The sequence below is a fragment of the Camelus dromedarius genome, chromosome 30 (assembly GCF_036321535.1).
Source record: "Camelus dromedarius isolate mCamDro1 chromosome 30, mCamDro1.pat, whole genome shotgun sequence".
NCBI lineage: Eukaryota > Metazoa > Chordata > Mammalia > Artiodactyla > Camelidae > Camelus > Camelus dromedarius.
In genome coordinates, this window is record NC_087465.1 from 14670608 (window position 1) to 14697882 (window position 27275).

Genomic DNA, 27275 nt, shown 5'->3' on the forward strand with positions numbered 1-27275 from the left:
GGGAAAAAGGAAGAAAAAGGTATCTTCTGCTGAGAGGATGGCAATTCTGTGGTTACGATAAAGGCTGAATGGTAGGTACATATGTACATTGTAAATTAGTAAGACTATATTAACCTTAGGAAATGTTAACTAATAAAAAGCTTCAATTTCAGACATAAGCAATAAATATCCTGGGTGCTTTTTTCATATATAAATATCCTAGGGGTTTCATAGTTGCAAACATTTATAAGTAGATCTTTTTATTATTGTACCGTTAAGGAAAGAAATGTTAGTGATACTATTCAAATACAAGTAGGGCTGGGAAGTGACTCCTTTTCTTTCTTCTTTGATTTCTCTTACTCTCATATTATAAGTGATATTTGCACATTAATGTAATCACCAAAGTGTTCTTTTAATGAACTACTCCAGTGAGTACAGTGTGAAGTCCCAAAATGAACCTGTGGGGTTAAGTCCTAGTTTCAACAGTTACTAATAGTGTGAGTTTGGGAAATTTCCTGACCTTTCTGTGCTTCAGTATCCTCACCTATAAAACAGAGATGATATTTCTTCCTGACTTAGGGATTTTGCAAGTGTTAAATACAATTCACTTACAAAGTCTTCAAAATAGTTCCTGGTGCACAGTAAACCCTTCAAAAAATATTAGCAACCACGTAGTGCAAATGAATCTTTGTTTTAATTGAATACTGGTCCATATTCATGTATTTATTCTAAAATCTGTACCATTCATCAAAATAGAGACGGGTGAGAGAGGATGGACAGATATGTCAAATCCTTTGCACCAGAAATACGGCTCAAAGAGAATTCTCTACCAAAAAAATAAAGAATTCAGAGTACTGTTAACATTAGTAGTGATCCTTTGAGAAACTAGGAAATTAACCAAATATAATAATTTAATAATTTGATATGTAAGTATACAATAACCTCACAGCAAGAGCCTCCTGAATTAATAAATTGCATTTAGTATTAAACATGACTCTTTGCTCTGGGATGCAAGAAAGACCAGAAGAAAGATTTTAGAATTTCAAAAGCAAATCTGGGCTATTATTCTAAGGTTGTTGAGGCTTTTGCCTAGAAGCCCGCCGTGGGTAATCTACATTTTTTGAGGGGGAAGTGAAGGAGTTTTGGTGTCCTGAGCCTGTAAACTCTGACTGGTGGCTTGGCACCAGGGGGTTTTTACCAGGCTGTTTTGTGGAAGTGGTTCCAAGTTATGTAGCCTTTTCTTCCAGATACCATGAGTTAGCCTTTGACTTTCATGCACTGTTCTGCTCTACAAATTTTACAGATGGGGCGGACTGGGGACTGGGAATTGAGATGGCTCATTAGTTATACACTAAATTGGTAGTTCTCAGACTTAATGTGCTTCGGAAAAACCTGGAGGGTTTTTAAAAACATCATTGCTGCGTTCCACCTTAGAGTTCCTGATTAAATAAACTGTGCATTTTAAACAAGTTCCCAGGTGATGATGGTCTGTTAGGGGATTACACTTCGAGAACCGTGGTGATAAATATAGGAGTCAAGATGATCAGAGCGCTGGTAAAGCAGTTGGAACCATGGAAATTACTTCATCAAATCAATGTATTTGAGGAGCCATCTTTCATCTCATTAATTAGATAATTAGTTTTGTAGATGTCTGAGAATATTAGAGAACAGGAATTTTTAACATTTGAGATAAAAATTCTCAAAAATGATTTCTAAATAAGGACCTTCCCCCACCCTTTTCTCTTATGTGTATACCAGTTACAAATCTTATGCAATTCACATGGGTCAGATAACTGGCCTGGGTCAGGTAAAGCAGGCAAGACAGCTTCTTGGTGCTTAGTATTAATGTTGCTGTTATTAGCAGATTCTATTTTTTTTTACATATGCATAAAAGATTTTTTCCCCTAATTTTGGAAAATTTGATTTTTTAACCAGATAGCTTAATTAGTTAAATACATTCTCTGGAGCACATTACCATTTCTGTTTTCTAATTTGTCAAAGGAAAAAAAAAAATCACAGGGGATTTCTTATTCTTAAAAAAATAGGGACCTCTTGTGGTCATTTGTAAAAGTACTTAAAAAAACAAAAGCCGAGTATTTCAATTTGTCAAAAGTTTTCAAGATCTCTGGGTTAGCTGACATACATTAAAAAATATTATATATATGTACATATATATATGAATTACCCATTACTCATCAAAATAGGTAATATCAGTAATAGAACTTTAGACAATGATAATTTTTATAAATATATACATCATTCAGCTATAAAAGTTCTATATGATAAATTAAAAGTTGACTGAAGCATAAGACATAAAGAAAAGTGCACAAATTATAATTGTTTAGCTCAAGGTATTTTCCCAAACTGGATATACCTGTGTATCCAGCATATCTGGTAGATTTTTATCATAACTGTAGGTAAACTGATCCAGGCTGATCTATTATTTTAGCATCAATCAGATCCATTTTAACTTCATTCACTCACAAATATTCAAATGAATAAAGAATTTCAAAAAAATTAAGATAAAAATAATCAATTTACTAAGCCATGATACACAGTCCAGATTTGTAAGTATTTAATTTGTCAAATGAAATTGCCTTTACACATTGAATTTCTAGAGCAGTAGATGAAATAGGCTATAATTTGTTATTATTGTTGTTTTTCTGTCACTTTTTGTTGTCGCTGCTGTTGGTGGCGGTTATCTACCCTTTTTTCTCCATTATTAATAAGCAGTTTTGGAGCATCTTTTACGTACCAAGCACTATTTTGGATTCTCGGGGATACTAAAATGAACAGTATTAGGTCTTCGACCTTAAGAGGCTCAGAGTCTAATTCACAAGAAAGACATATAAACAGTAGTTTGTTACGGTAGTTTGTGTTCTGATAGAAGTATACATATCCATGTGGACTGCTTTTCAAGAGGGTGGCTATATTTTTCCCAAAGTGTACCCCAGTCTGTATAAAGCTTGAAAGTCCACAACTTTCTGTTTTTGGTTTAAAACTAGTGTAGTGTTGTAGAAAATAATACTCGACCAAGAGTTAGAAAAGTCGTGTTGGAGTTATAGCTCTTTCGCTGACCAGCTCTGGGACTTTGGACCAATTGCTCAGGTATTATGGATGGTAGCTACCTTACAGGCTATCATGAGGATGAGATGAGAGTGTAAGAAAGTGGTCTGTGATTTTCATACACCAAAATTCCACACTATTCCTTTTGTTTATAAGGTATTATTAATGTTAAACACCAATGCAATGATCAGTTCTTTCAGTGTTTACTGGTTCATGGTTTTGTTGCTGGGGAGATGTGCTAGACAAAGTGCTCGGTGTTTAACGGTGGGCAGACAGATGTGTGCACATTTATTTTCTTCCTAAAAAGAATGTAGAGGCTGAAAAGGAAATAAGGATAGTGGGGTCTGAGAAATGGAGAAGGAAGCAGAACTAAAGCTGGGTGGGACAAGAAAAGGTGCCCAAAGCAGATGAACATACAAACATACTCATTCACAAATTGACCCACAGTTCTCCTGATCATCATTGTCATCAAAACCATCTATTAAATACTAAATAAAATACATGCATTCGTGGTGTGCTGGTAAATATTTAACAACCAACTCTCCAGGAAAAAAACCCCAAACACATGGCAGATAGCACTTACAGATTTCCGTAGTGTAAATACTCCTACCACGGCCAGTTTTAAGCTACTAATATGATGTGGCTGAACAGGGAGTTAAAAGAGAGGCACACAGCCCACCCCTATTATGATTTCCATCACCCAAACATAATAGACATAAAAAAATAAACTCTAGAGTATATTATAGATAATGATAAACACAGCAAAATAATTTGAAAGGCTGTTTTGAGTATTTGCTAGCTTTATTTTAAAAATAATTTACTTAAATACAATTTAATCTTATTTAATCTTTAATACTGGCTGTGTTGAACATCCAGCTTGCCAAATTCCTGAAAATTAAACAATCAGCTCTGTCGAGGCGGTATGAACAGGTGAAAGCACAGCACTGGGAAGACTGGTAATTGCATTAGTGGTACCAGTTGGAATAAAGAGCATAACCTCTTCTGGAAAACCTGTCTATATTAGGTGCCTTTCTCTATATTCCCATCATAATCTCTCAGATATCAGAGCAATTACGGCACTGTGTTGAAGTTTCATTTTTCTCTCTCCACACTTGAGTCCCAGTGACTGTGACTTTTAACTTCATATCTTCTAAATCTGGCACTGTTCCCAGGACAGGTAGAGCTCAACAAATGCATATTGAAGAAGTACATTAACCTGGATCTGGCTCCTGTTTGCCTGGAGCCCACAATCTAATGTAATGATGTACAAAAACTCATAGCTGCAGAACACACACACACACAGTTTAGTAGAAGCTCTGAATAATGATGTGAATAGACAATAAGGTTTTTATATTACCTCAGAGTGGCTTTTATGAGGATGGAAAATAACAGAGATTATGGATCAATGGAAGTAGATGGAACAGTTCTTTTTCTACCCCTATCGTGATTTCGAAACCAAACCAAATCAAACCATCATGCTTCCTTACCTCATCTGTTTAATGACATTCTTGTAATATTCAAGTCTTTAAGAAGTAAAAGTAGCACATATTTAGTATAGAAAAATTACAGTATATCGATGCACAAAGAAATAAAAGCCACTTATATTTCACAAGGTTGATGTAGTAGTGAGGGTAGGTTAAGACAATAGCACCCAGAAAAAGGACCAAATAACAGTGTCTTAAACAAGATGCTTTATCTCTCCCGTTTGGAGGTTTGCAGACAGGTTCACGTGGTCATTCTGCTTCCCAATGCCCTAAGATTCTCAAGGTCAGCTCAGGGCTCGCCATCCGTAGGGTATGGCCCCATTCTTCATGGTTCCAGCCAGTATTCACTCTCCTGGTAGCAGGAGGGAGGGATGGGATGAAGAAGAAGCACAGGACCAACCATCTTCTTTAGGAGGATTCCCAGAACTGGCCCTTTGGCATGTCTATTATATCCCATTTGTTAGAAACTAGTCACATGCCACGTTTATCTGCAGTGGAGCCTGGGAAATGCAGTTTTTCTTCTCAGCAGTCATGTGCTTAGCTAGAATTTCTACCATCATCAAAGAAGGGGGAAATAGATTTTTAGGACCAGAATTTGCTCCAGTTATTTCCTTGGTTAAATTGCAAATAGAGGAACTGTTGGAAGTTACGCCCGCTTTCAAGGTTATTGATGTGGACTGATAAATTTCCTTTCAGAAGCTCTATATACACTTACACTTCCAAGGACATATTCAATACTTAATATTTAACACCAACACGGTAATCAGTCAATCCACTGATTAACATGTGGCTTTGCTGCTGGGAATATGTGACAGAGAAAGTGCTCAGTGTTTGACAGACTGGGGCTTTAATGTCAGGACTCTTTCAGCTGCAAGTGACAAAGGACTTAACAAGAATGTTGTTTATTCAGATATTGAGGGGACTTGGGCACATTAAGGAAGGGGAACCGACAGTATACATTAGAGTCTGAAGTTGGAGAATTAAAAATGAATCTTCTGAAGAGGAATGGGAGAGGAGGATTATACAGCAGTAGTAAACATTTTAAGGCCCAAAGAGAGACAAGCAAGAGTCATATGACGTCCTCTTAACATCACAGAGGGGCTTTTCCACGCATGCTTTCATCAACTGCTATTGCACAGGCACTGTGCTAAGTGCCTTGTGCACAGCCTCTCATTGAATTCCTGTGCAGTCATATATTCTTATACACCCATATTTTGCACACAATGAAGTGAAGGTTCAAGAGAGGTCAGGTTAAGGGTGGAGCTAGAATCTAAACCCCACTCTGTCTGATGTCAAAATTTTGCTTTTTCCTTTATTTCTCTGAAGAGTGAATTGATAAAAAACAAATTTGGTAAGGATCACTTTTGCTGTAGCATTTGAATTCATTGAAGGGTATAAAAAGATATAAAAATCCTGAAAAATTATAAAAGAATCATAGAGAACAACAAATGAAGTGTTATAAAGGGCAGGAAGGACCTCATGAGATTTTGTTTCTTCCGGGGGGCACATTTTGACCTGAGTTGGGTACCTGCCTCTCTTTTCTCTGAGTACCTGTGTTCACCCTAAGATTGACAGTTCTCATCTCCACTTGGTTGCCTACTTATTTTGTTGTCTCTGCCACCAGACATATCTTGGGTGCCAGGTATCAGGTCTTATACATCTTCATATTGGTGGGGCCCAGTACAATGCTTGGAACATGGTAGGTACTCAATAAATATTTGCTGAATGAATTATACAAGCAGTCATTTCATGGTCATATTAATACATATTTCCTGAAAGAGAAATTTTATTTATTTACTATTTATGCTAAGTTTGAGAGGTGTACAATAATAACTAGATTAGCATAAAATTATGATCTTGACTATGGTTATAAAAAGAATGTTTATAAGGCAACTGAACTTGTACATAATATTTAGTGTCTAGAACATTTTAGGTTGTTTTGAGTGTTTAATACTGTATTTAGTTACTTATTTCTCACAAAAAAACCTTAGGAAGGAAATAGAATTATCTCCACCTCAAAAATTGGGAAAATTGAAAAACCAGGAAATGAACCCAGGTAGTTCTGCTCTAAAAATTCTGTGTTTAACAACTAAGCTATTTTATGGCTATACTGCCCAAGGCAATTTACAGATTTAATTCAATCCCTATCAAATTACTCAGGGCACTTTTCACAGAACTAGAACAAACAATCCTAAAATTTATATGGAATCACTAAAGACCCAGAATTGCCAAAGCAATATTGAAGAAAAAGAATGAAGCTGGAGGCATAACCCTCTCAGATTTCAGACAATACTACAGAGCCACGGTAATCAAAACAGCATGGTATTGGCATAAAAACAGACATATGGTTCAATGGAACAGAATAGAGAGCCCAGAAATATACTCACAGACCTATGGTCAATTAATCTTCAACAAAGGAAGTAAGAATATACAGTGGAGAAAAGAGAATCTCTTCAGCAAATGGTGTTGGGAAAACTGGATAGCAGCATGTAAATCAATGAAGTTAGAACACTCCCTTACACCATACACAAAAATAAAGTCAAAGTGGCTTGAAGACTTAAATATAAGACAAGACATGATATATCTCCTAGAAGAAAACATAGGCAAAACATTCTCTGACACAAATCTTAGCAATGTTCTCCTAGGGCAGTCTACCCAGGCAATAGAAATAAGAGCAAAAAATAAACAAATGAGGCCTAATTAAACTCATAAGCATTTGCACAGCAAAAGAAACCATAAGCAAAATGAAATGACAGCCTATGGAATGGAAGAAAGTATTTGCAAATGATGCGACTGACAAAGGCTTAATTTCCAGAATATATGAACAACTTATACAACTTAATAACAACAACAAAAAAAAAACAACCCAATCCAAAAATGGGCAGAAGACCTAAATAAGCAATTCTCTAATGAAGACATACGAGTGGCCAGTAGGCACATGAAAAAATGTTCAATATTACTAATTATCAGAGAAGTGCAAATCAAAACTATAATGAGGTATCACCTCACACCAGTCAGAATGGCCATCATTCAAAAGTCCATGGACAATAAATGCTGGAGGGGCTGTGGAGAAAAGGGAACCCTCCTGCACTGCTGGTGGGAATGTAGTTTGGTGCAGTCATTATGGAAAACAGTATGGAGATTCCTCAAAAGATTAAAAATAGACTTATATTATGATCCAGCAATCCCATTTCTGGGTATATATTCAGAGGGAATGCTAATTCAAAAAGATACATGCACCCCAATGTTCATAGCGGCACTATATGCAATAGCCAAGACATGTAAACAACCCAAATATCCATCGACAGACGACTGCATAAAGAAGCTGTGGTATATTTATACAGTGGAATACTACTCAGCCATAAAAAAGAATAAAATAATGCTGTTTGCAACAACATGGATGGACCTAGAGATCATCATTCCAAATGAAATAAGCCAGAAAGAGAAAGAAAAATACCATATGATACCACTCATATGTAGAATCTAAAAAAAAAAGGACACTATGACCTCATCTGCAAAACAGAAACAGACTTGCAGACTTAGTAAACACTCTTATGGTTACTCGGGAAAAGGAGTTTGAGATTTATAAATGTTAGCCACTATATGTAAAAATAGATTTAAAAAGTTTCTGCTGTATAACACAGGGAACTATGTTCAGTATCTTGTAATAACCTTTAATGAAAAAAATATGAAAATGAATATATGTATGTATATGCATGACTGGGACGTTGTGCTGTACACCAGAAATTGACAGTACTTCAATAAAAAAAAAAAAACAAATAAACCTAGGCTATTTTAACTCAGCATTGTTAATGAGATTTATTATTATTAATTATTAATAATAATAATTACTACTACTACTACTACTACTATTATTATTACATGACGCCATAGTAGCATCTTCTAATGAAAACTCTTAAATCCTTAACCTGTTTGTCTATCAACCGGACTTTCCCTTTCGCCAAAGGCACAGGCTCTAAATATCCTGGGAAAGTGATGCTTTTGTACCTAAGCAACCTCTACCTGCAAAACCGATGAGTAATTTGCAATCAGCATTATTCATTATTCACTTTAATAATCAGGGACTCATATTTTAGATTGTTTTCCCTAACAAACGTCCACTTGCACCTTCCAGGGGACTTGCGTACCCCAGAGGCTTTCTGGAACGCAGACGCCCCCGCGTCTTTGCAGACTCGGCCCCGGCGCTTTCTCCCCCGCGAAACTACACTTCCCAGTGTTCCGTTCGTCCGCGCGAACTTTCCCAGCTCCGGGTGGCATCGCGGGAAAGCTAAGGATACTCTGCAGGGCAGTGTGGGTGGGGGAAGTAAAGGGCGGACAATCGAGGCCCTCCCGCGCTCACGCAGCCCGAAATGGCTCGGAGGCAGGACGAGCAGAAAGGGGGCACGCCTTTGATGGCGGAAGGCAAGTCGGACGCAGAGGTTAAGCTCATTCTGTACCACTGGACGCATTCCTTCAGCTCTCAAAAGGTAAAGGCCTCGGCCCGGCAGGCGGCGCAGATCAGGTTTCAGCACCGGGACAGCTCCCTCTGGGTGTCGCCCGGGTAAACCAGCGCACCTAGAAACCGGCCTCCACGCCCTAAGCCCGGGGGGCGCTCCCTTGTGGGGCAGGGATGCGCCTTGTGCAGGAGAAGGGAGAACCAGGCTGAGCTGGCAAGGGATGAGTCAGGCACTGCCACTCATGAAATGCGACAAAACTTCCCATCACTTTCGGTATTTGGGCTGGAGGCCTTGTCTCGGGGCCTTGGAAGAGGGAGGCAGGGAGGGAAGCGCCTTCCTGCAGCCGCATAATCTACAGTTCCTTCTTTTGCTCTGGGTCGCATTCGCTCTCTTCCACAGGCCTGGCGTATCTGTTTCAAGGCCTTGTCAGGAGAAGGCACATAAATAAGGTTTAGGACACAAAGAAAGTAGTAGTGATGGAGAGGGTGACTGTGGAATGAATATAGCCAGAATCATTTTCATTACTTATTTTATTATCTTTTCTAACGTATAAAAGCAAGATCCTAGAATACGTTTCACTTGTCAATACCAGGTATAGGAATAATTAAAAAGAATGTTGAAAATATTAATAACTCAGGGTAGCACCAAAAAAACTGCTTAGTGGTATCCAGGGATGCCATTCAATTAAAAGCCTGCACATGTTGTGGTAACCAGTGTGAACTCTTCCAGGTGCGCTTGGTAATTGCTGAAAAGGCATTGAAGTGCGAGGAACATGATGTAAGTCTGCCCCTGAGTGAGCACAATGAGCCTTGGTTTATGCGTTTGAACTCAACTGGAGAAGTGCCTGTCCTTATCCACGGGGAAAACATTATTTGTGAGGCCACTCAGATCATTGATTATCTTGAACAGACTTTCCTGGATGGTAATGTTAAGGCTATTTGTGATTTCTTGGATTTACTTTCAACACAAATATATGTATTTCCTCCCCCACCTTCCTTCCCTCCTTCCCTTCCTTCCTTTTTCCTCCCTTCCTTCCTTCCTTCTTTTTGGTTTCATGATGATGGTTTAGTGCCAAAAACCTTTTCCATTTCCATAAGCACACAAATATAAAATGGAAAAAATTGCGTAAATTTTGTATAAGCCAGTATAACTCTATTTAAAAGATTTAATGTAAACTACCAATTTTAATGTTGGAAACTCCCTTTTAAATTCACTTGCAATAAACCCTGCAGGTGTATGGCTTGTGGGGGTGATCTATTAGCCTTGAAGTCAAATTCATAATGTTGATTCTAAAGGTATAATGTGAAGATCAGTTTCATCTAGTCTATCAAATGGTTCCACCTTAAAAAACAGTAGGAGGGAAAAAGAGGAATAAATTCTAGGCAAGGGAGATTAGAATGTTGGTACACTCAGAGATCTTTGCCCTAGGTTACTTCTGTATTGTTTGAATTTTATACCCTTTGTGAGGAATTACAGGGCTTAAATTTGTACAATGCTTTTAAGTAATAACTATTTATTGACAGCCTGTTTTATGTCAGGTATTTTATAATCTGTTTTAGTCCACCTTCAAAAAATCCCACCTGAGATAGCATGGTAGACGAGTTATTCCCATTTGGTACATGAGGAAAGAGAAACAGAGGGGTTGCCTAAGGTAAATGTTGCAGTTTTATGGCAGAATGGGGCTGGAATGCAAGCCTTTCAAATCGAAACCTTCATGTAACATTGACTGTCTCCCACAGTCATTGCTGCTTATACCTTGTCTCACTTCTTCCTAACAACAAGGCTTTGAGATGAGCTGCAGCTTCAATATTTGCCCAAGAGTACACAGCTGATCACTGGCAGAATTGAGAGCAGAACAGAGACTCCTAGCTTTCAGCTAAGTGCTGCTCTGAAAAAGAGGCTGTACGAGATCCAGTTACTCTTCATCTGCCACCAGTTACGTTGATGTTAACTGAGCAGGATAAAGCCAGAATGTGACCCCCAGTTATTGGAAGCTGAGAAAGGAAATTATGAGGTTCCCTCCCAGAAAAGTCTGAGACTTAGAAGGAAAATAGGTATAAGACCTAAATAGTGGGATGGGGGTGGTGGTGGTTTACACCAGGGAACTGGATCAGCAGTGGGCTACCCTTGTTCTTAATCCAAGTGTTTAGTTCCCTAGGATTCTTACTGGAGGTGGCCATCAATCTAAACCAAAGAGTTTAATGAACTGCTTTTACATCTGTCATTACTTGCAATTCCTGATAAGTCTAAATTCTGGGGACTGTACAGAAAATGGTGGCTAATTGACTTAAGACAGTTTTTCTCAATCTTGAGCTTTTTGGAAATGGACAAATCTGTTAAATAATAATTTGTATTTCTTGGGAGAAGTGATTATAATACTGTGAATAAGACAAAGTAATTGCATAAGAATTCTACTTTAAGTAATCAAAACTTTAAAAAGATACAGTAAGTGGGAAATCATATTTAAATGTTTTGTTAGCATCTCTTGAACTACTACTGCTACCACCATTCTCCTCCTCCTCCTCTTCCTTGCTTTGTTTCTCCTCCAAGATGTTCAATAACATAAAATGTTACTTTACAATGTAACAATCATAATAACAATGTTAGTGAATATTAGGCTTTATTACATTTTTCTTTAAGCTTCTTTTGCTTTGACTATATACTACACAAAACTGAAATGCATTCTGAGTTGTGTTCAAGGCAAATACTAAGTTCTTATTACTATTTATTGAATCAGAGGAGAAGGCACTGTGGGCTAAACATTAAGATTAAAATAGGGAAACTAAGGACTTTAATTCTAGTTGTACCAATAGAATAAGTAAATAATCAAGAATCTGAGCTCTAAGTCTGAAGCTGTTGCACATCCTTGGTAACTTGACTTTTTTGTTTGTCTTCTTGGACTAGGTGATAGCGTTTTATCAGTTGCAGAGATAAAGCAAGTTCAGTCAACTCTTATTTCACTCTTCCTGTTTCCCAAGGAGAGTAATCATTCAGTCAGAAAGAGTTAAGAGATTAAGAGAACTAAAACCCATAGTAGATATGAAGACAGCAAGAAAACAATTATATAAATGAAGGTTAGTCTAGTCTCCAAATTTTCCCTCAAATGTAAGCATTATCAAAATTATTATTATGATAATTTATATTTATCATTAAGAACTCATGGAGATTAGGAAAAGAGCCAGACAAGAAATCGACAAATGTTATCCCAATTGTCAGAGAAGGGGAAAGGTGAATTCTACTTTCTTACTTAATCTGTATTCTAGTGATCAGCAGCATTAGGAGCTTGTCAGAACTACAGGCTCCTAAACTCTCCTGCAGATCTCTTGAATCAGAATCTGCATTTTAACAAGATTCCCAAGCAAATCATATATGCACTAAAGTTTGAGAATCACTACTACAAATTACTGTGCATTAAGTATTTGCTTAAACTTTAAGCATTTATAAAATACTGTCTTTCATAAGTGTGGCAGAGTTGTAAAATGGATTGTTAAAAATTAAAAAAAAATATTTTGAGTATCTCAATTAAAAGGAACTGGCCTAAATTTTACATTACTGGAGAATGTCTGTAACACTTAAAAAATGAGCATTATGTGCTGGGCAGGGTTCTAGATATTGTGTATCTTGGTTTAATGAGAGCATTTGAGATTATTTCATATAATACTCCTGTGGAATGAAGGAGCAAATGTGGCTAGATGAGAGTAATGCACATTTTCCAATGAATAAACAACATGTTGAAGAATATTCATGAATTAATTTCTTATGCCAGTTTGCTTGTTTAGCCATGGACTCTCATTTACTTATCCAATGATAATTTTATGACACTTTAATTATTTCAATTGTAGACCACAGTAAGCACAGTGAGGTTAGAGACAGTATCTGTCTCATTACCAACTGTATTCCCAATGCCTCATGTGTGAATGTTCTCTAACAGGAGTTAATAAATATTTCCGAATGATTAAGATGAATGAGTTATTGAAATAGATGTCTGCCTGGACAGGGATCTCTACTAGCATCCCTTTAGGCTTCTATTTTCTGACTTGAGCCTAACAATTCTATAAATGATTTGAATAAAGACAGTAGAAATACTATTACACTTGTGGATGTCAAGCTGTGATAGATAAAGTGATGACTAGCTTATGAAATGCTTCTCATGGAGCAATAAAATGGAAAAAAACCACGATTAAATTTAACAAAGCTAAAAGTAGTATATGACTTTTGCATTAATGAAGGATGGGAGACCTGGCTTGTTAGTAAGTTACCAACAAAAGCCAATAATGAAATAAAAAACGAGTGTGATCTCAAGTTGCTTCAAAAGTATAGGTTCTATCTAGAACATGACAAACTGTGACCTGCTACATTTGAAATGTTTGGAACATGCAGCATTTTGTCCAATAATGCATGGAACTTTCAGGAAAGTTGACAAATTAGAATGATAATAAATGAATGGATTTATGAGGTGTATAGTGGCCCATGGTTATAATAAGAGGCTTTAAGTGTATCCATTCATCTAAAGACCAGAGTGCAGTCAACTGGCATCTCCTTTGCTGTTATTTGCTATCCTTTACTAGCCTATTGATTAGGGATTGTACTAAAAATGATGCTTGCTGACCTGTTCTTCTTTCTCAAACTTTCTATTTGATCAGGATTTACATATTTACATCCTTATGCTTTTGGGATATCACAATCTCTTTTAGTGAACTTTAATTTGGCTGCTAGATAATAAAAAAAATGAGCATGAAATAACTATAAAATACTAGAATACATACTATTTATTACTGCCAAATAACTCAGTGATGACCTAGAATCAAGGATGTCATATGGTGAATGTTGAACTTCGGTAATTTAAAACATTCTGTAACAGTTCTCTGAAGCTCATGTCCCATGTCTTATATCTATATATATCATTTTAAGTATTCTTAGGAAATAGAATGTTGTTTGGAAGTAATCCAGGTTATCTGGTATATTAATGTAACATATGTAAGTCTGATTAGGAAATATAAAGTTATTTTATAGATACAATTTTATCAATATATATATAGAAAATCAACTCAGATTTTAAAAAGAACATTAATTCTAAAATTACTGTTATATTAAAATATATACAGTTATTTATGGAAGGAATTTCTGATTATTGTTAAGGTCGTAGAATAATCAATTTTGTGTCTATTAATAAAAGGCTTTCATATATAGTTGAATAACATTACATGCTTTTTAGTACATCTACTGAAATTGCAGATTAGCACAAAGATTGTAACTTGAGTGCAGAGAAAATATGGTATATGGTAAGGAAAAGAAAATGAGTCTTTAAGACTCATGATTGTGCCAATAAAAGTGGTTTTAAAAAGTAACTTTCAAAAAAACTTTCTGTGATTTGTTAAATTTTAGTGGAAGGAGGGGGTGTTAAAATTCAGAAGTCCTGATTATACAGGATGTGTATACAATAATTGAAACAAACTGTCTGATAAAGGAGTTTTTGCCCCCCAATTATAAATGTTTCTGTAAAAGTCTTAAATATAGTACCGATTCAATAAAAAGTAGTTAAACATCTAAGGTATAAAATTTATTGAATATAATGCTATAAATTTGCTGTCTCAGAAAATTCTGGATGCATATGCTAAACATATAATTTGACACCATGTGTTTTTTCTCATCTGCATTTAGATATGTTCTTTCTAGTTCTAAAGTTATGACAACCTTGAATTGTAGTCAGTTTGTAACCATATCTTTTGCTTTAGGTAACTTAATTGCTTATCATTATTATTATATTGTAATAGCCTGGTGTATGACTAGTTGAAAGGTACAATTTTGTTCAGCTTCATGCTACATATTATCTTCTATTCCAACTTCATCACTGAGTGATCTAAGTAAAATAAAAAATCGGCAAAGGGCTAGAGATAGGACTGAAGTCTAATCTGTTATCATTGAGCTAATAAGGGAGACCTGAAAATTACTCAAATAGAACTATGGGGAGTCTTTCTTGAAAACAGGCATAATAATGTCTCCTTTATCTGCCATCACTAGGGAGTGTAAGCAGTTAATTTAGGAAAATTATAAAATTATCATCTTTTCATTTTTTGCTCTTGGGGACATGGAATATGATTTTTTTTTTTTTGATGGCTCAGGGCCACTGTTATTCTACCCAGCAATACAGGGATTTGAGACTATATGGAACTACTTGTCCTCATTAAATGGTTGCAGAATGCTTTTATTGTTTCTTTCTGATTAAAAAAATTTTTTTCTTTTGTTTTCTCTGGATGTTCTTTATCATATTTTTCTGCTTTATGTCTGTTTCTAATTTGCTGCCTCAGTTTAGGTTCAACACATGACCTGCCTTTGTCTCTACTCAGTTCCTCAATGAAATCAGGTCTTATGCCAATGTATTCATTTATTCTTGTTTATTCTTCCAGCTTAGTCACTAGTCCTGGCTTCCACTCCTGTAACCCTGCTCCCCAGTGCTGGGAACGCCTCTCACTGCCTGCTTCTTAAAAGTCCTCTGATTCCTTGTCCTGCCCCCGTAAGCCTCCTAGTGCTTTCCCACCCCTGACTGAGGTAGAACACCGAGAAAAGGTTTTCCTTCTTCAGTATCATAACAAAAATGCTTTATGGAAGGATTAGAAAATAAGATAAGCATGAGAGGGAAGATTTTCTGTATAATTCAAAGGAAATTCCCAATTGTCTTTTGAAAAGCTCTCTCTCTAGAGGCAGTGGACAGTGTTGTGCGCTGCTGTCAGGAGGATGCTGGCAGCACTTGGATGTGTGACCCTGGACAGGGTGTCCTTGAAGGGGGAGAGTCAGCTTGGAAAAGAACATGGGTTCAGTGGGTACATTAAGCTGTGTCTGACAAAGTGTTTTAGGAGACAGTTATATACTAATGATGCCTTGAGTAGAAGAAGATCCTTTTCATGCATTTAAACATTTGGATTCAGACTTGGCCAGATGCACCTTCCCCAGGAAGCAATTAGACGTTGTTTTTCCCACTCTCATTTACTTTTCCAGGAAGGAAGTGGTGTGGTCTTCTGAAGGCAAGCCCCAGGCCTGGCACCAGAAAGCAGCCTGAGCCAGTAGCCATAAATTTAACCACTTGGGAAGCATTTTAAAATGCTGTATCATTGATGGTTGTTAACCTGTGGTTCTTGGACCTCCAGAGCAGCAGTTCTTAAACTTTTTGGTTTCAGGGCCCCTTTCTCTTAAAAATTAATGAGGACATTTGAGAGCTTTTGTTTATGTGGGCTACCTATCAATATTTATCAAATGAGAAATTAAAACTGAGAAAAGTTGAAAACAGAAGAATAGTCAAGCCCCCATTCCATTAACTATCAGAGTGATGGAGTGATCATGTGTCGTGTAGCCTCCGGAAAATACCAGCGGACACTCGAGAGAATGAGAGTGAAAAAGCAATTAACATCTTGGGATGAGTATAAAAGTAGCTTTGGCTTGTGGACTCCCTGAGTGTGTCTTTGAGAAGCCCCGGGATTCTCAGACTATACTTTCAGAACTGTTGCCCGTCGTGGTCTGTGAATAGAGTTCAGGAGATTTGATATCTTAGAGGGGAAAAATTACATCCTTATTTTCACTGATTTCCAATAGAAATCTATCATTTCCTTTCATTTTGAATGTAGCCATAATCCACCACCATCTCAGCAGTGCCTGTGACTTTGCTCATGTGTTCATGTGATGGTGATGTGTTCACAGCATACCAAGGTATTGCAGATATCTTAAAATATCACTTATGGCCATCACTACTTTGAACTTATCCTCGCTATTACATCTGCTTCTAGATATTGTTAATGTATCAATAAAAGGCACCCATCTTAGTATTTTATAGTTTAAAATTACTTTGATAACATATTTTTAATATAATAAATTTTCCTTTGCAAACTTATGTCTTGTGTTTTACACATTTAAGGACATTATACTGAGAAGAGGCCAGTGTCACACCAAAGGTTAAGAATTCTTTAGAATATCTGGGACCTTAGAATGCCTCCAGTCTGTTATCCTCATGGAAATGCCTAGCATGCATTGGTTAGGAACCTGGTAATATTCTGAGATCCTGGAAGTTCAGCAAGGAGGTGTGCTCTACTTGGGCAGACCCACTGTTGATGAACAGTGTGTAGCTGACATTTCATTCTTGGTTATTCTAATGCAGGTCTCAGAATTGGACTCCCCAGCAGGGAATTAGATATTTGCCCTCTGGTTTGAGGAGTAATCCATCTTTTTAATTAGAGAGTCAAAAATAGCCCATTGGCTTAAAGAGCTTGTTGGTCTGGCATTAGGAGATTTTGCCTGAAATTCTCTGCAACCAGCTTTGAATTGTCAATGCTTATGAGTGAGTGTGGGACGCTTAAAAGGATTCCAAATTAAATAAATAACCCAAGCTGAATGAATAAATTAATAAGCAGACATAAATGAATGAAGTTAAGGCTTTTCTTTTCACCTGTTGGATCAGCAAGTTCGTTGGCATTTCTCAGGGGCAGTTTGGGAGTCAGAAGTGGGAACTGATTTTGTAGGAACCTTTGGATTACCTAGTTCATCTTTATTCTTCTTGGATTGGATGGTCTCAAAATATGAACCCTTTGAAGATGTTAGGGTGATGTAATGAAACAGAGCACTGCATTAGGACTTAATGACTTTGGTCCTTGTTCTGCCTCTAATTAGCTGTGGGATCTTGGGAGAATGTCTCAATGTCCTCATTCACTACTGCAGAGCTCAAATATTCTCTAATAACTAGCACTTTGAGACTATATTCATTAATTCACTCATTAATTGGAATTTACCAAACACCTACGATGAGCCAAACATTGTATCAGGCACTTAGGATTCACAAAGAACAGTACATGGCCCCTGCCCTTAACAAGTCTATAGTCTAGAGTTTAACCAGCAAATGAGGATTATGCAGAACTCACTTTCCACAGATAGAATGTTAGGAATTCCTGGTGAATTCCATGAAGACGGTCAGTGCACATTCAGGCTCACTCTTGGCATTAATTGGAACCTAGGAAGGAGAGGTCCCTGCTCATCTTCTCATAATGAGTGTTCATTCACTTAACCAACCTTTACCAAGGGCCTAACGTGTATGAGACACTATGCTAGACCCTGGATCATAGTTTCCTTGCCCCGAAGAGGTTCGTGGGGCAAAAAGATACAAATAGCTAATTAAAGTGATAAGGGCTATAATGAAGTATGTACAGAGTATTTTGTATGTACAGAAGAAGAAGGCACCCTTGACCTGGTCAGATGTCAGTAGTTGTAGGAGTTTGGGGAGGGTTCCACTGAGGAGTTGGCATAAGTAACAACCTTGAGGCTGAGTAGTGATTTGCAGAGTGGAAAAGTGTGATCGTGGTTTGGCATCTGGTCTAGTACATCAGTCCACTTCAAACTTTCAGAATCTGGGCTGGGGAGAGAGCATCCTTTACATGCCTTCGTATAATATTGAAAGTCTTAGTGATGAGGTTAGGGTTTTTGTTTTTTTACCTTTGGATATACTATCTCATTGGTAACTTTTTTCTCTAATGTTTGTGTGTGTGTTTTAGAAAAAACACCCAGGTTAATGCCTGATAAAGGAAGCATGTATTACCCACGGGTACAACATTATCGAGAACTACTTGACTCCTTGCCAATGGATGCCTACACACACGGCTGCATCCTACATCCTGAGCTAACTGTGGACTCCATGATCCCAGCTTATGCAACAACAAGGATTCGCAGTATGTAAAGATCTTAAAGACCTAGAATGCTGTCTAGAGCTTCTTTTAATTTATTTTTGAGATCTAGCACATCTCATGAAGACTTGGGACAGGGTTGTTGAGTTTGCTTCAAGGACAGGCACGTTATACATCGATCCGTGCACCAGTCAGACTAATGTGTGTTTCAGCTGTTCACCTGGACATCTGTTGTCTACAGGACCTGATTTTTCCAGCTCTTGGCCTTGAAGGCCAAGCTTAGATAAAGCTCAGAAGAGTGGCCTGTAGAAAAGTAAAGAACGTAACATGTTCTCATGGACAGATGGACTAGGAGTTAGGAAAGCTGGGGTCTTCTGGGAGTCATGGACAACTAGGTTCACATTTCTGGTCCTTAATTTTTATTTCATTGTGTGAGGGAGCGGGACTACAGGCTGTCTCACCCTTACTCCACCTCTAAACTCAGTGACTAGAGATTCACTAAGGTTGAGTTGTGATCTCCAGCTGTCCTGTCCTCCTGTCCCGTGGACAGAGAAGGGTCAGTGCAAGGGATGAGGAGCCAGAGGCAGTGTGCACTGTGGCCCAGGAGGCTGGGAAGGAAGGGAGGTACCTGTGGTCAGACCCTGTGGCTGTTTGACCAGAACACTCACACCCAAGTCTCCTAATCCCACAAAGTGCGTCCTTTCTGTCACACCAAGCCTCACCTGTGTGGTTCTCTGACTTAGGCTGTTTACCTCATTTCTGATACTCCCCTCCCCTCCCCTCGCCTCCTCCTTCCCGTCGCTGCTCCTCTCCTCTCCGCTTTCCTCCCTGCTCTTCCACCTTCTCCCCATCCATACTCATTATATGACTTGACACAAGTATTGTGACTATACTTCTATCACCTAGAGTAAATATTTCTTTAAATAAGGCTTTTCCCTCCCCTTCACGTAAAAGTTCATTACAGAAAGCATGAAAGGTACTGGAAGGTAGAATGACTGCTCTGCGCTGAGCATTTCCGACGCGCTGGGCTGGGCTTTGCCCTAAATGCTTCCCATTTCATCCTCCGCCTGTGCGGCAGATACTCTGATGGCTGCATTTTAAAACTGAGCTCACAGAGACAAAAATGTGACAGTGAATATATACATGTTCACGTATAACTGAAAAATCGTGCTCTACACTAGAATTTGACACAGCATTGTAAAATGATTATAAATCAATAAAAAAGTTAAAAAAAAACAAACTGAGGACACTAAGGCACAGAGAGGGCAAGTCTGAGGCAGACCCAGGGTGTGGCCTGCAGGGCTCAGACTCTCACCATCCAGTTTCCCTGCTTCTCCTTGTTTCTTGTGTGGAAGGGAGGAAATAATTTTCTAATTCCAAAATGATTTTATTATCAGGCCAAATCGGTAACACAGAGTCGGAACTGAAAAAACTTGCTGAAGAAAACCCAGATTTACAAGAAGCGTACATTGCAAAGCAGAAGCGACTTAAAGTAAGTAAACTGGGCTATCCTCCACTGACATCTGCTGTTTGTATTAAATGCACTACTTTTTGTAAAGTATCACTGTTTCTTAGAACATCTTCTATTAAATATTGCAAGTCACCAGTACTCATGTGACCTTTGGCTTATGCTCTGCTTTTAGAAAGAATTTTTCTTTATTAGATTTGCTATTCAGGCCAAATGACTGTTGTTTAAAAAGCAGGTATCGCTCAGGCTTGTTGTCAAGGAAAGTTATAAAATGTAAAAGCAAGTTAATAAAATATTCTAGGAACCTGTCATTTCAGGTATTTTGCCCCTTTAAGGCAGCTAGACCTCTGTCTGTGACTTTTGTTTTATACCAGTAAGGTAATTGGTTAGTTTGCTTTTTTAATATATACTCTCTTGGCTCTTCTCAATTTTTTTCCTTTTTACCTTTTGACCATCTTCATCCATTTCTCCACTTCCTCACCTCCTGCCTCTGGTAGCCACCAGTCCATTCTCTGCACCTATGAGCTTTTTTGGGCATTTGTTTTTGGATTCCATGTGTAAGAGAGATTATACAGTATTTGTCTTTCTCTGTCTGACATTTCACTTAGCATAATGCCCTCAATGTCTATTCATGTTGTCACAAAAGGCAAAATTTCACTCTTTTTTTTGTAGTTTAATAATATTCCACTCTCTCTCTATATACATCACAATTTCTTGATTGATTCATCTGTTAATGGACACAAGCTGTTTCCATGTCTTGGCTGTCATGAATAATGCCCCAGTGAACATGGGAATGCAGGTATCTTTTTGAATTTGTGTTTTTGTTTTCTCTGGATAAACACCCAGAAGTAGAATTGCTGGATTGTATGGCAGTTCTATTTTTAGTTTTCTGAGGACCCTCCATACTGTTTTGCCTAGTGGCTACACCAGTTTACATTCCCACCAACAGAACACAAGGGTGCCCTTTTCTCCACATCCTTGTCAACACTTGTGATTTCTTATCTTTCTGATAAGAGCCATTCTAACAGGGGCAACATACCTTATTGTGGTTTTAATTTTCTTTTTCCTGGTGATTGACAGCACTGAGCATCCTTTCACGTACCTGTTGGCCGTTGTATGTCTTCTTTGGAAAAACGTCTGTTCAGAACTTCTGCTCATATTTTAATTGGATTGTTTGTTTTGCTATTGAGTTGTGTGAATTCTTTATATATTTTAGCTATTAGGCTCTTATCAGGTGTATGATTTGCAAATATTTTCTCCCACTTAGTAGGTTGCCTTTTCATTTTGTTGATGGTTTCCTTTGCTGTAAAGAAGCTTATTAGTTTAATGTCGTCCCTCCTGCGTATTTTTGCTTTTGTTACTTTTGCTTTTGGTTTAAGATTTAAAAAATCATCGCCAAGACTAATGTCAGCGAGCTTCCCACCTATGCTTTCTTTTAGGAGTTTTATGGTTTCAGGTTTTACATTCAAGTCTTGAATCCATATAGAGTTTATCTATTTTGTCTGCCTTCTGAAGAGCCAGGCTTTGCCTTATCAGCTAAAGTCAGCCTTTTCTTTCTGCTGATTCTTTCCTGGTGTTCCAACAACACGTGTAAGCTTCTCCCACATTAAAAATGTAGCAAACGTCAACACTCCACCGCCCCTCTATGCCCCATCTCCCTTTATCTTGCGTTAGCTAAATGAGCTTCTCAAAAGAAACATCTGCACACCCACGGTCCTTACTTTCTTCTTGTCCTTTAACACTGCATTCAGATTTCTGTCTCATTCCTGACCCTTCAGTTATTCACTCACTCACTGAAGGCTGCTGAAAGCCCATTCCTGATCTGGGTGTGACAGGAGTCTCTCCGTGCCCCTCACACTCTGCCCTCTCTGGTCATCCGGTCCCACTGAGTTGCCGTGAGCAGTGGGTCTGGCCCCTGGGATGTTTCCACAGCCACAGCATTTCCCCTCTGCTTTGCTTCTGCTTTCGCAAAGTAATTCTGTTTCTTCTCATTGCCTGGAATAAACAGGCTCCAACTCTGTAAGACCTTATATCTGCTTTCCTTTACATCGATTGTTTTTACAGGCATGAGTAACTTACTTAGTTATTTTTGTTGATTAGTCAAAGCTCCTTGACCATGACAATGTCAAGTATTTGAAGAAGATTCTTGATGAATTGGAGAAAGTCTTGGATCAGGTTGAAACTGAGCTGCAGAGGAGAAATGAAGAAACTCCAGGTAGGTTCTCATTTGTATTCTCTTTCTCTTCTCCTGGACACCAGGAGTATTTATGGGAATTCTCTTCAATTTCACCGAAAACATTCTGTAATCTGCTTTTAATTGTTAGTACTCATGGGCAGTTTAAATTATGATAGCCACAATAACCTTGAATTCAGCAAAATCCAGGTGCCTAATTGTAACTCCATCTGCATCTGTGTAAAATGTGACTTGTGAAGGATTTTTCTGCACAATTTAAGTTATGGTTGAGCGATTCCTACCCAGCCTGTTCCACAGGTTTTAATTACAGTAGTTAGTTTGGTTGAATAACCTGAGTAATTTCTTGAACACTCCGTCTAGTTTTTCCCTTAGGCAGGGAGAGAACGTCCAGTCCGCAGTGCAGTGCACAGTGGGAGCCAGCTGGGTCTGCACAGGCTCACTGCTGAGCACCCACCATCGTGCCCGTGAACCTGGCCTCATGGTGAAGCCACTGCCCAGCTGCACACACACGGACCATTTGCACTCTTCTCACTGGCAGCAAAGTTGACCATGTCCCTTGAAACTTGCTTCACCATAGGGACTCTCTTCCGTTTTAAAGAAGTAACTAAAAGCAGCAACCACTGAGTGACACTGCAGGCCCAGCTTTAGGGATTTTCCTACAGCACACCTGCCGTTTTCTGAACCCAGAAGGAAATATCTGTTAACTCCTTTGGCTTGGAGGCTCCCAACTCCTTGAAATGATAGATGCCTTGAGCTCAAGTGGTCAAGTGCCCCAGCTGCACCTAGGGGCTCAGGTACCGACAGATGTCAAGCAAGTCTCCCTTAGCCTGGGATACACTTGCAAGGGTTTTTTTTTTTGTTTTTTTTGTTTTTTTGTTTTTTTTAAAGCATAAAACTACTCACTGAGTGTGATTGCCAAGAAAATGTAGCGCGGCCTTTGTCTCTTGCTACACTCACACTTGCCCTCAAGACTGAGACAAAAGATGCCAACTAGGGTGTGTACGGCGCTTGCTCCTAACCCTCCATGTCCCTATCTCTGATTAGAAGAGGGCCGCCAGCCGTGGCTCTGCGGAGATTCCTTCACCTTGGCGGATGTCTCGCTGGCTGTCACGCTGCATCGACTGAAGTTCCTGGGGTTTGCGAGGAGAAACTGGGGAAATGGAAAGCGACCGAACTTGGAAACCTACTACGAGCGTGTCTTGAAGAGAAAAACATTTAACAAGGTTTTAGGACATGTCAACAATATATTAATCTCCGCGGTGCTGCCAACTGCGTTCCGGGTGGCCAAGAAGAGGGCCCCCAAGGTTCTTGGCACCACCCTTGTGGTTGGTTTGCTTGCAGGAATGGGATATTTTGCATTTATGCTTTTCAGAAAGAGACTTGGCAGCATGATGTTAGCGCTTAGACCCAGACCAAATTACTTCTAGGCTTGTGGGGAACTAAGGGTGGCAACTCATCCAACCATTCAGCTAGACACTTCTCCACTCTGCCAGGCCCAGTGAAGAATGACCCTGGGCAACTAGTAAAAAGCATAACTTACTTTACTCTTTGGCTACTTTATGTGTGGAGAGGAGGGCATGAAGATGTTTTTGTGGGCTGGTAACTTTGAGATTACTTATTTGCAAGCCTGAACTAACTTTGAGATTACTCATCTGCAAACCTGAACTAATTCATCCTTAACACATGGATGAGGTCAAGATACGTGTGAATGCTGACAGGTAGAGGAGAACAGAACTTTAACTCAAAATGCCAGTTCAAGTTCTGGCTTCTTTTTTGGGAGAAGGTTATTATTATGAGCAGACCATAATAATAACCTGTGATTGCCCAGAACCCTTCATCTGAGACTACCTGGATGTGTTGAGTGTTGAGTAGTTAGCAGTATTGTCTCCTGGCATTCAGAATTCATCTCTGTTACACAACACGGGGTCCTGACAGCAGCAAGGCACCGCGGTGCTTCGTACTTCCACTGTTAGCTCCAGGCAGAAATAAGGTGGGGCAGAGGGACAAAGGCAGGGGACCAAAGGGAGAATTAAGTCTTTATAATGATGGGCAATAGAATGCAGCCTCCAGGTGCCACCAGTACCACTTGTGGCTGCCTGTCCCCTTAGTAAACATCACCTTTGACTGCTAGTGGCCACAGCCCTCGCATTCTCCTGTAACTGAGGACCTTTGGGAAAGAGAACTAGGGAGTTACTATGGGGAGTGGGCTAGAGAAAACCCCGGGCTTTGTACTTAGTATTAATGTTATGGTTATTATTATTAACACTAATGTCAAGGTTATTGACCTTAGTGTTAATATTAGATGCATGGAAATCACAGTCAATAATTTAATAAGATTAACTGCTTATGTACTTGGGCATGAGATGCACACTGGATCATGTCTGACTGTGTATTTACATGAAAGTCTTATGTGATATTAAAGCAGTTCCTTTCTTTTTCTCATGGTGCCCCAGTTTGAAGGTCCTGTGAGATACCACTCCTGTGGACTGTCGTGGACAGTCACGGGGGGTCTTGGCCGCTGCAGCCCTTCTGTGCACATGAGTGGTCTTTAGGTGAATGTCTGAGGTCATCACTAGTGTGGCACATGGCTGGGCAGTGGGTGTTTTGATGACCTGGGAGTATTAAATAGGCTTATTTGCATTTGGGGAGGCTGGTGTATTAACACAAGACTGTTGTCTAGGCCTCGCATCTGTTTACTGTCATCCGCAAAGCCTTACAGGGTTACAGGGGAAGAGAAAGCCTAGTCTTAGTCCTTGGCAGTGAGTTTAGGGGAGATGAAGGAAGTCGGCAGATAGTGATGTCCACCTATGTTCATTCACCTTTGAGCACTCCGGGGGGCTGCCCCTGTCCATCTGGAGCTGACAGCCAGTGTGTTCCGTGAACAACCATGACACTGCATGATACAGTTTGTGTTCAGGAAGAATCTCTCCTGGTGACAGGAGGGTAGGGTTTCTGTGGAGTTGGCTGGAAAAGTCTTGGGAGCAGTTTTAGGTCTCTGACGGGAAGTAAGTATAGGGAACGATGAGCTAAGGTTCCAGTGAACAGCAAATGCTTGCTTGGAGTGCCTCTGATGGGCTCTGCAAAATGGCCAAAGAATGGCCCAACCTTTTCGTGAATAGGGAACAGTCATACCTGCTAAACGATGATTTTTTTTGATGGTAAAATAATTCTATAATTCACGAATCAGTTGTTTTAGAAAATCTCGATGAACTGGATATTCCTTGTTTATAAAAATTTAATAACATTTCCAGTGTAAACTCAATCCAACAATAATTAGCAGACTGGCAGCTTTTACACTGTCTTCGTTTGGCACCCCAGTGCATTGTTGTATGGTATACAGTGTCTGAATTTGTTGCTGGGACATTCCAATCCATGTATTCATAAAAGAGCCACAAAACTGATTATTCAGAGTGTTTCAGAGTTCCTTCTATCACCCTGTTATAATCAAGAACTCAGACACGAAGAAATCAAAATTGGATTTTTATAAAAATCTACAAAGGATATTTACCTATGTAAGTGTTGTTGATTAAGAATAAAGGTTTGAAGACCAGTGCTGGATTTTCCTCAAATTTATATTATTACTGAATTAAGAGAAAATTTACTATAAGTGTTTGTGATTTTCAGATACAGTTTCATTGGAAATAAGCTTCTGTCCATATTAAAGGTGATGCATGCTGGCAATTTCACTTATTTCATGGGTGCCCGTGAGCTTGTACTTTTGAGATGTTTGTTTAGGGGTTTAATGACCACAAGATGTCGCTGTTCATCCAGTAGTCTGAGATGGGGCTTTCTGTAGGTTCAGCAAGCCTTCTGCAATGTTTCAAGTGAAGATAAACATTGATGACCTTAGTTTCTGAAATGAGGGCATCTTCATCAGATCGTTCATCCGTAAAAGAGCTTGAGGCACATGTAGTATTGATTTCTAATGCTTGGAAGGGATAACTGTACCACACAATGTCAAGCTAAAGAGCTGAACATAATACACTGTTAGCAAGAGAGGTACTTCTTTTGTATTTTCTTTTTCACGATCATTGGTGGACTGTCAAGTGTACTCCTCAGTTTCCAAAGTTTGTATAAATATCACAGTTAGAAAAATGCCTGAGGTACTACATTTATGTTTTACCTTTATGTTGGCTATTTATGTCTTATCACAAATACTATTTTACTGTTATCGCTATTCTATGCCTTTTGGATCCAATTTTCCTAATCGCAGATAGTAACAAATTGCTTGCTCGAGTTTTAGTAATTATTGATTTTGACACCGGAGTTGTAGCTATTTTGGTGTTGTTGAATGTCATAGAGAGATAAAGATACTATTCTGCCTGTAAGATCAATAAAATTAATTGGAAAATAAATATGTGCCCTGAAAGTACTAATTTTGTAATCTTGTTTGAGAAATCAGATGTATTTTTTTCATTTAACATCACAGCATAATGTCGTAATTGGAGTAAAATAAGAAGTTATGTATTCAAAATACTTAGCTCTAGGGTATCATATTTTCCTTATAATGTAAAAATTACTGACTTATGATTTACTGAAATACATATAATTTTATGGTTAAAATGAATCGTAGCTTAAAGAAGAGCATACTGATTCTGATCGTTAAAGGAGTTCTTTCTCAGGCTGCCACCTAACAGGGTATACAGCATGAAAATGATAAACACTTTTTTTTTGTAAATATTTTTGTTCCATGTTTATTGGGCTTCAAATATTATTCTTTTTATGATACTTATGTATATTTTTGATAGAGCTGATTCTCTTCCCTTTATTGAGTCATGGATTATGAATATTCAAATTCCCAACCATATTTCTAGCCTTGGTGAACTTAGCCATGATTCTAATCATCAAATAGAAATTGAATACTACTTTTGTTTTACATTGAACAAAGCCAGTTAAGTAAGAACCAAATTGACCTCATTTCCCCTGAGTTTGCAAACAAAAGGCAACAAGTTTGAATACCATGGAAAG

General features: G+C 38.5%; 1 protein-coding gene across 3 annotated transcripts; it reads left to right on the top strand.

Moving 5' to 3' along the window:
- GDAP1 (ganglioside induced differentiation associated protein 1) lies at nt 1–26667 on the top strand. 3 transcript variants are annotated; one of them, XM_010979414.3, is made up of 6 exons: nt 8827–9016; nt 9716–9908; nt 18517–18690; nt 20043–20137; nt 22214–22328; nt 23352–26667. In XM_010979414.3, the coding sequence occupies exons 1-6, from the start codon at nt 8900–8902 to the stop codon at nt 23732–23734; spliced, it is 1077 nt and encodes a 358-aa protein (XP_010977716.1). In that variant the 5' UTR covers nt 8827–8899; the 3' UTR covers nt 23735–26667. The 3 variants fall into 3 exon arrangements, with proteins under 3 accessions (XP_031297305.1, XP_010977716.1, XP_031297304.1); XM_031441444.2 differs by having other exon boundaries at nt 8994–9016; nt 9716–9763; XM_031441445.2 differs by lacking the exons at nt 8827–9016; nt 9716–9908 and adding an exon at nt 1–71.
- Nucleotides 26668–27275: the final 608 nt, after the last annotated feature.

Coding starts and splice junctions, on each gene's coding strand:
- GDAP1 (XM_010979414.3), top strand. CDS start 8,900: ATGGCTCGGAGGCAGGACGAGCAGAAAGGGGGCACGCCTTTGATGGCG. Junction 9,909..18,516: donor TGAACAGACTTTCCTGGATG/GTAATGTTAAGG, acceptor TGTGTGTTTTAG/AAAAAACACCCAGGTTAATG. Junction 18,691..20,042: donor TGCAACAACAAGGATTCGCA/GTATGTAAAGAT, acceptor TTTTATTATCAG/GCCAAATCGGTAACACAGAG.